This window comes from Amblyomma americanum, chromosome 4, assembly GCF_052857255.1.
Source record: "Amblyomma americanum isolate KBUSLIRL-KWMA chromosome 4, ASM5285725v1, whole genome shotgun sequence".
In the NCBI taxonomy this organism is placed as follows: domain Eukaryota; kingdom Metazoa; phylum Arthropoda; class Arachnida; order Ixodida; family Ixodidae; genus Amblyomma; species Amblyomma americanum.
In genome coordinates, this window is record NC_135500.1 from 11,688,003 (window position 1) to 11,697,852 (window position 9,850).

At 45.5% G+C, this 9,850-nt stretch overlaps 1 protein-coding gene across 9 annotated transcripts in view; it reads left to right on the top strand.

The window, feature by feature from the left end:
- LOC144127790 (choline/ethanolaminephosphotransferase 1-like) overlaps nt 1–9,850 on the top strand; it is a 54,988-nt gene that overhangs the window by 27,414 nt on the left and 17,724 nt on the right. For all 9 annotated transcript variants that reach the window (XM_077660702.1, XM_077660701.1, XM_077660697.1 and 6 more), the window contains 2 exons: nt 9,502–9,660; nt 9,721–9,846. In XM_077660702.1, coding sequence (XP_077516828.1) covers nt 9,502–9,660; nt 9,721–9,846 — 285 coding nt within the window. The remainder of the gene's footprint in view (nt 1–9,501; nt 9,661–9,720; nt 9,847–9,850) is intronic.

Sequence of the window (9,850 nt, forward strand, 5' to 3'; positions counted from 1 at the left end):
GCCAGAAAACTTGTGGACCGCCATTCGGCGCTCTGCCTCTTTGACGATCGTATTGAAAGCACCATGTTTCGTCTTCAGCAATGATGATGCCAACAAATGCAGCATCCTTCTGTGCCTCGGAGAGCAAATCAGCGCTCACTGATGCCCGCGTGTCCTTCTGGTCCTGTGCGAGAGAGTGCGGCACACGTCTGGCATTCAGCTTTTGTTTCCCCAAGTCCTCACTCAAAATTTGGTGGCATGTTGTCTTACTAATGTCGAGAGCATCTGATAGTGTGATACTGTAGAAGCTTGGGCAAGTTGGTGTGACATTGTTTTTCAGCAGTGCAGGGGACAAAAAATGAAACAAGTGCACAGACACGGCGCTGTGTCTGTGCACTTGTCTCGTCCTTTGTCCCTGCGCTGCTGAAAAACAATATCTGACAGCATGCGGACTGTAATGGTGCGGTCTTGCTGTACGATTTCCCTGATCTGAGCCACGTTTTCATTCTGTGAGGTTGAAGGACACCCCTGCCTTGTGTCATCTTCCACCAACGTTCTCTTCGAAACAAACTTTTTGTGCTACTCGAAAACTCGTGCCCGCGATAATGTCTCATTGCCGTAAGCGTCATGAAGGAGCTCATACGTCTATGTGGCTGTCTTGCCAAGCTTCACACAGAATTTTATGTTTACACGCTGTTAGAGGTGGACGTCCATCTCTCCACATTCACTTACAGTAGAATGCGCAGACGACTAGTGACAACGTATTTTTCTACATGTAGTGCCATCTATCGGCTGCCACAGCAGTTAACATAAATAGCTCAGGTTAGCCCGAAAAGATGGCGCTACACATACACATCAACATTTGTTTTGGGGAATCATTTGTAGAGGAAAAAATTAATCAGTCTCGAAACTTTATGGACAAAGGTTGTATGTGGCTGATAGGGTGTACCACTCTCACTCCATCCGTGCCTAAAAAGCAGTTCACAATTGGTGAAAATTAATCCTGAGGCACTGAACACTGAGCACCCCACAGCCTCAACCGTGATTCCCAGTGCTTGCTCTTTGTTCCCCGCAGGGGGGCGCCTGCAGCCTGCAGGCGTCGCGACGGTGTGTGGCGACACCGCGGGTTCCCGAGCATCCGCAGGGACATCCCCGCAAGGGGATGATGGTGAACAGTGCATCACCACGGACCCGAGCACCCACGTTTCGCCGTGCGTGGCATCGCCGTGTCCGGGGAAAAGGGGATCCTGGTGGTTGAGCCGATGCCGAGCGTTTGGACCTTAAGGCCCCTCGGCGGAGGCAACACACCACTTTGGCCCCAGCTTCCTGTAGACGGCACCTCCGGCCTGACCCGACCGGGGGAAATCGGCAGTCGCCTTTTCCTATTCTCCACTTCATCTTTCACTTTCCTACCCCTTTCTCACAACTCTCCTGTCTCCCACTCACTTCTTGGTTTTTTCCTTTTTCCTGGCGGCGAGGGTTAACCTTGTGTGGCTGACAAACCTTTGTTACGCCATATTTGGTTATAGTGATGGTGTACAGCTGGTGCAGACAGGGCTTTTTAAAGGCACCTGTCCCGTCCCCATGTAGGGCTCCATGGTGGGTGGCTGCCACCATTGCCGAACAAAGAACACATTCCATGGCTTCTCATTTTTTTCAACCCGATCTCCCTCGAAAAAGAGGGCGCACCGAGACAGATAAATTCTTCAAAAAAAAAAAACGCTACAAGCTTCCCTCGATTCCACGTTGTTCACAGCGAACACGAGGAACAGACTGCTAGACAAGTGTCACCATTCATTGTTACCAGGACTTTAACAAGTGCCATAGGAGAAGGGTACAAGATCAAAAAACTAGCAAACGGAGACCCTCTTTTAGAAGTTTTATACAACCACCAACAAGAGAAATCGTCAGAAGTGAAGTCATTCGGAGATATACCGGTCACAATTGGCACACACCGATCTTTGAATACTGTTAGGGGAGTTATCTCAGATGATGACCTCAAATATGTAACTGATGAAGAACTTCTGGAAGGTTTGAAGGAGCAAAACGTGACCAACGTGTACAGGATAAAAATGAGACGAGATAATAAAGAAATCCCCACAAAGCACATTGTCCTGACATTTGCATCTAGTATCCTCCCCGACTCCGTAGAAATAGGCTACATAAATCTCCAACTAAGACAGTACATACCAAACCCACGACGCTGCTTCAAATGCCAACGTTACGGCCACAGCTCTCAGAGTTGCCGGGGCCAACTCACATGTGCTAAATGCTCTTCCCATGAACACGATTCCGAAAACTGTGCAGTTGAACCACACCTATGTGTAAATTGTGAGGGCAGCCATCCTGCATACTCAAGCGCATGTCCAGTTTGGAAACAAGAAAAGGAGATTGTCACAATCAAAGTCAAAGAAAACATAACATTTAGGGAAGCGCGGAAGAGGGTAGCTTCGATACACAAACCTACTTTCTCCGATGTGGTGCAAAGGGGCACAGCACCACAGCCGCTTTTGGCTCCCACTCAGGCCACACGCAGTGAGCCTGTAGCGGGGCCACCCGTGCCCAAGGTGGCAGCAGCTAGCGCTGCGCCACCACCCACAATACAGGACGCGCGGGCCTCCAGGTCCGCGGGCCCCAAGGTCCCTCCCCACACGGAGAGGCCGAACATGAAAACAAACGTGCGGCTCGCACGTTCGTCCAGCGTGTCGGAGGATGCGATGGACACGATGGACACAAGTCAAAGTAGTCCTAAGGCGTCGACGTCGAAAGGGCGGCGGGGCTCCATAGACCGAAAAAAAAAAAAGCCCCGAATAAGGGCGCCTGAAAACCCAACCTAGTTCCTTTCAGTACCCACATAATACAAGATGGCTTTTATACACTGGAACTGTAGGGGACTCTTACATAACCTAAGCGACACAAAAGACATATTAGCCACATACTCACCTGTCGCCTTGTGTTTACAGGAGACAAATTTAGGCTTTAAACACGAAAACATTCTAAAACACTATAAGGTCTTCCGCCGTGACCGAGAGCAGGTGAGCCGGCTTTCGGGTGGCGTAGCCATCATTGTTAACAGTGGAATCGCAGCCCGAGAACACAAGCTTAAAACCAAATTAGAAGCTGTGGCGGCCATCCTGCACACATTTAAAACACTCACAGTGTGCTGCGTTTATATTGATCCACATCTTAAAATAACACTCCAAGACTTACAAGACCTTTTAGTGCAACTACCAGAACCGTTTTTGATGGTCGGAGATTTTAACGCCCACACCAGTTTTTGGGGCAGTAACAAAACCGACACTAGAGGCCAACTGATTGAGGATTTTATACTCTCCAATAACCTTTGCCTCCTGAACACTGGCAAACAAACCTATTGTTCCCCTAGCTCAGGAAAATTCAGTTGCATAGATTTGTCTTTTAGTTCGTCCTCGATTTTTACAGATTTTAATTGGGATGTCTTAGATAACCCATATGGAAGTGATCATCTACCCATACTAATTAGCTTAGCACATTCACCCGAAGTAATCCCAACTAAACCACAACAATGGAAACTGCACTTAGCCGACTGGGCACTGTTCCGTGAAAAAGCCAGCCTAGATAGAATAGTTTCTGACGACGTGAGTGTAGACGAACTAAACGAATGTCTCACAAACTGTATTATTGCCGCTGCACGCCAAGCTATTCCTCAATCCTCTGGAATAGTCAAACAAAATCACAAATACTGGTACACAAAAGAATGTAAAGAAGCAAAAAAGAAACAAACCAAAGCCTGGGGCATTTTTCGCAGATACCCCACACAGGAGAATTTTATAAAATTTAAAAAGGCGAGAGCAAAAGCTTGTTATATCCGTCGTAGTGCAGAAAAACCTTCTTGGAAAAATTACGTGTCGTTGATAAACAACTCAACCACATCAAAACAAATGTGGGAGAAGGTCAGAAAGCTGAAAGGCAACTACTCTCCGTTCACAGTCCCCCTTCTTACCGCTCCCGGTGTACAGACTAGTCTAGAACAACAGGCAGATATTTTAGGCGAATATTTTTCTGAAGTTTCCAGCTCATCCCACTACAGCGATTCATTTTTAAAATACAAAAAGACAGCAGAGAAACAAAGACTGCCAACAGACTGCGGTACAAACGAACCGTACAATAGTTTAATTACAATACAAGAAATCCAAACAGTACTTTCTGCCGGTAAACATACCGCCCCCGGCCCAGACCAAATACATTACCAAATGCTAGCCCATCTTTCTGAACCTGCCGTAGAGGCACTTCTAAAGTTTTTTAACAAAGTTTGGGTATCAGGAAAAATACCCAAAGCTTGGAAGGAAGCTATTATTGTGCCGTTTCTTAAACCCGGGAAGCCACCAACCGCTCCGAACAGTTATAGACCCATAGCCCTTACCAGTTGCCTCGCCAAGTCCTTTGAAAGTGTCCTAAACATAAGATTAACTTTTGTCCTTCAATCCCGTGAACTTCTCGACAGCCATCAATGTGGTTTTAAAAAAGGATGCTGCACCACAGATCACCTAGTCCGCCTTGAAAATACTGTCAGAGATGCGTTTATACACAGACAACAATGTCTTGCAGTCTTTTTTGACTTAGAAAAGGCATACGACACAACCTGGAGGTTTGGGATTCTGCAAGACCTTGCCGAGATTGGCGTCCGCGGCAGGATGTTAAATTGCATAAAAGACTATTTATCCAATCGCTCATTCCATGTGCGCCTAGGCTCGACCTTTTCAAAGAATTTCATTCAGGAAAATGGGGTACCCCAAGGCTGTATTTTAAGTACAACTCTCTTTGTCGTAAAAATTAATTCTATTAGGAAAATAATCCCAAGGTCCATTATGTATTCTGTTTATGTTGACGATCTTCAGATAGCATGTACATCCTCAAACATATCCACTTGCGAAAGACAAATACAGCTAACAATAAATAAACTGGCAACATGGGCAGACAGGAGTGGTTTCCAGTTCTCTCCACAGAAAACAGTGGCCTTACTTTTTTCACTGAAACGGGGTCTACAGACAGACCCCACATTATACCTAAACGAAACCCAGTTACCTTTAAAAACTGAACACAAATTCTTAGGCATAACATTGGACCGAAAACTAACTTTTCTACCTCACATGAATGCCTTGAAAAAGAAAGCTTCTCGATCGCTGAATATACTCAAAGTGCTTTCACACAAACACTGGGGTTCTGACAGGGCAAGCCTTCTACACATCTATCGCTCTGTGGTACGGTCCTGCTTAGACTATGGCTGCCTGGTGTATGGTTCTGCAAGGCCATCCTACTTGAAACGACTAGATCCAGTGCATAATTTGGGGTTGCATCTTTCCACTGGCGCTTACAGGACGTCGCCCATAAACAGTCTTTATGTCGAAACAAACGAACCATCACTTACAGATAGAAGAAGCATGCTTACATGCTCATACGTCCTAAAAATCCGTTCCCTTCCAAAACACATCTGTTATGAAATAGTTAGAAAGTGTCCATCCAGAACAATCTTTAACAACAAACCGCAAACCACCAGGCCACTGCTCTTGCGCTTTGAAGAGATCTGCCAGAATCTCGGCATACTGAACACATTACCCAGCATTGCGCAAAGACAAGGTCCACTGCCTCCAATGTATGATTTTCCTACATTGTGTGATTTCACTCTCACACAGTTCCGCAAAAAGCAAACTCCACAACACCAAATAGTACAAGAATTTCTGGCACTTGAGGAAAAATACAATGGTTTCACAGCCTTTTATACTGACGGTTCGAAAACGGATACTTATGTAGGAAGTGCAGTGGTGCGAGGGAATTCGGAGAGAACAATACGACTTACACAGTGCGCATCCATCTTCACTGCAGAATGTTACGCAGTATATGTGACCGTAGAAAAAATACTCAGCGAGAACCTCGAAAACGCTATTATTTACACAGACTCTTTAAGTATACTTACAGCCCTCCACTCAAGAAACGCAATCACTCCTATACTTGGTGACATTATACACAGCATAGTAACAGCCACAGCTAGAAGACAAAACATTAAACTCTGCTGGGTCCCGAGTCATGTTGGCATAAAAGGCAATGAGCGAGCAGATTTCTGTGCTGCTCAAGCTCGTGGCAAGGAAATAAAAAAATAAATATACCCTTGAATGACTGCATGAAATTAGTACAGAGGAAGTTAAGGAAAAAATGGCAATCGGCTTGGAACAGCGAATTGAATAATAAACTACACTTAATAAAGCCGATTTTAGGTGAATTTAAGTCATGTGTGCACCAAGAACGTTTTAAAGAAGTGATTTTATGCCGTCTCAGAATAGGCCACACGCACCTTACGCACAACTTCCTGCTAACAAAACAAGATAAACCTGTTTGCGAAGAATGCGGAGATGAACTTACGGTTAACCACATTTTATTTTCGTGTATAAAACTAGAAAAACTAAGAAAAAAGTACTTCACTCAATTTTATCATGAATGCATTCCTTTCCACCCTACATTGCTTTTAGCTGATAATGCCATTGTTAACATACCTTCCATTTTTAGCTTTTTAAAAGCAGCAGGCGTACTTGAAAAGCTGTGATTTTTTTTTTAACCACTGGATCGCTTTTATACATGATACACCTCAGCCACTTTCTCATTCTTGAGAAGTAGGCTGAGGCTGTTTATTTGATTGGTTGGGAGCCTCAGGATCCTTGCTAGCCAAGGAAAGCCGCTTAGGCTGCCTGACCATCTTTAAGGCTTTTACGATTAGCCATTTCCAAATTTCTTCCCTTTTATTACTAGGCAGTACAATCTTTTTAAGTCATCTGCACCATCGCCTCTTTTTTATACTCCAAAACATTCTGTAGAAAAGCAATTCTATACCTTGTGCTTGGCGCATGATGGCCTTAGCTGCCTATGTGCCATAAAACCCAACACAGCACACAACACAACACGCTTGCTCTTTGTTGTATACCACTCTTATTTTTATCCAAACACACCGAGGCTTCGAGAGGAACAAGTGATATGTGGCGGAGTAACATGGTTTTGCAGGCATACTGCTTCTACAGAGGAAACTAGGCATAGGCAAAAATTGGGTGTATTCATTGAGAGACGAAGAGGGCAATGTCATCAGCACTATGGATAAAAGATAAATTAGCTGATGAGTGCAACGCAAATCTATACAGTAGCCATTGTAATCGGACGTTAATGATAGTGACAGCAGCGCACAACAATGCGTCGTCCCGCCAGCAACGAAAGTGGAAACTAAGAAAGCCTTAGGAGCAATGAAAAGGGGAAAGGCAGCTGGGGAGGATCAGGTAACAGCAGATCTGTTGAAGGACGAAGGGAAATTGTACAAGAAAAACTAGCCACCCTGTATAGCCAAACCTCGATATAAAGAACATGGATATAGGGAATTATTGACTATATTGAAGTCTTCGTAAATATACGTGACAAACGCATGCAATTCTACTTTATGTAGAACGCGGTTGGCCATGAAACGGGTATATCGAACTCCCCAGCACCAAACTGTGCCCATTCGGATGGCAGGCGGCAGGCTTCGCCGCACTGCACAAGTGACTAGTTGTGATGCGGTCAGCATTCGTGCCAATGTTTGTACTTTTATCTCGCACTCTCCAACAGCGGCGTGTAGGGTTGCAGTCCAGCTGTCAGCACGCGTTCACGCCTCTGGCGTTCATCGACAGCGTCATGGAAGCAGCAGCGCAGGTGGTTTTAAGCTTGCAGTAAGGATCAACGCTCATGTCAGCTGTTGCGGAGGTGGTGACAACGGCGGTAGCTTTTCCTAAGACATAACGCTTTCCACGAGACTCGGTAGTGATCCGGGAAAGCCACCTTAAAGGGCGCCTAACCTGCGCTTATAGTGCTGTGCGGGGAAGCTAACCTAATTGGCGCTTGGTTTTTTGCGGCCATCAGAATAGCCGCGAGCGCTCTCGAAACGCCGCCAGAACCTGGGAAAACAACTCTCCATTTTTTTAGTAAGGATCACCAGAACTGGTGTCCCTTCAATGACTAAATTGTGCCGTTGTTGCACAGGTTTCTGATGAAATTTTGTATTATGAATTTCGTCTATAGCGAACTATTTTACAACTCTTTACTTGTTTTCTATAACGAGGTTTCATTGCATACACAATGCGTTATGACTTCAAGCATATCAGAAGCTTGGAAGAACACTAACAATGTCTCAATTCATAAGAAAGGAGTCGTCAAGGGCTTGAAAAATTAGACCGATCAGCTTACTATACATTGCATATAAGCTGTTTACTATGGTAATCACTAATAATCAGGACAACCTTAGACTTCAATCAACCAAATGATAGGCAGGCTCTCGTAAAGAATACTCGACAATAGACCACACTCACATGGTCAATCGGGTTTTAGAGAAATCCGCAGAATGTAATCAACCCCTGTATATAGCGTTCATTGATTATGAGAAAGCATTTGACTCAGCGGAAATCTCAGCAGTAATGCAGGCATTACGGAATCAGGGTGTAGAAGAGCCTTATGTGAAAATACTGGAAAGTCTCTATAGCAACTGCACAGCTACCATAGTCCTCCATAAAGTCAGCAATAAAATCCAAATTAGGAAGGATGTCAGGCAGGAAGACACGATCTCGCCAATGCTATTCACCACCTTTTTACAGGGGGTATTCCGAGGCCTGAATTGGGAACAGTTGGGGATAAGAGTTAATAGAGGATACCTAAGTAATCTGCGATTCACTGATGACATTGCCTTGCTGAGTCACTCAGGCAGTGAACTGCAAATCATGATCAATGAGTTAGACAGGCAGAGCAGAACATTGGGTCTAAAATTTAACATGCAGAAATCCAAAGTATAGTTCAACAGTCTAGCAAGGGAACAAGCAGTTCACAATTGGTAGCGAGCGAGGTGCTGGAAGTTGTAAGGGAATACGTCTACTTAGGGTAGGTATTAACGCTTATCCGGATCATGAGAGGGAACAATAAGAATGGGGTGGGGCGCATATGGCAGGTTCTCTCGGATCATGAATAGCAGTTTACTTATATCCCTCAAGAGAAAAGTGCACAACAGCTGTATCTTACCGGTACTCACCTACGGGGCAGAAACGTGGAGGCTAACGAAAAGAGTTCAGCTTAAGTTAAGGACAACGCAGCGAGCCATGGAAAGAAAAATGATAGGTGTAACGTTAAGAGACCGGAAGCGGGCAGAGTGGGTGAGGGAACAAACACAGGTTAATGACATCCTAGTCGAAATCAAGAGAAAGAAATGGGCTTAGGCAGTGCAAGTAATGCGAAGGCAAGATAACCGCTGGTCCTTAAGGGTAACAGAGTGGATTCCAAGAGAAAGTAAGCGTAGCAGGGGGCGGCAGAAGGTTAGGTGGGCGGATGAGATTGAGAAGTTTGCAGGCAAAGGGTGGATGCAGCTGGCAAAAGATAGGGTTAATTCGAGAGACATGGGAGAGGCCTTTGCCCTGCAATGGTTGATGATGATGATGGTGTGTGTCAGAAAAAGGCAGGGTCTGCATAACATGAAAGATGTCTCCCCAGGGCACCAGCGTGCTGTCTCCCAGCATCCCCATTGCTCTAGTGGTGGTGCCAGCGTTCATCATCTATCAGAAGTCAACCACCAGCATCTACGAGCACCACCCATGCCTCTACATCATCGCCTTTGGCATGGTGGCTGCCAAGGTCACCAACCGGCTGGTGGTACGTTCCTTCTTGGTGCCTGTTTCTGGGTGGTGGTGTCTGCCACTAAATACAATGCAGGTGGCACACATGTGCCGGAGTGAGATGGACTACATGGACTCTGCACTGCTGGGCCCTGGCATGCTCTTCCTCAACCAGTACTTCAACACCTTCATCAATGAGTATGCCATCCTCATTCTCTGCCTGGTAA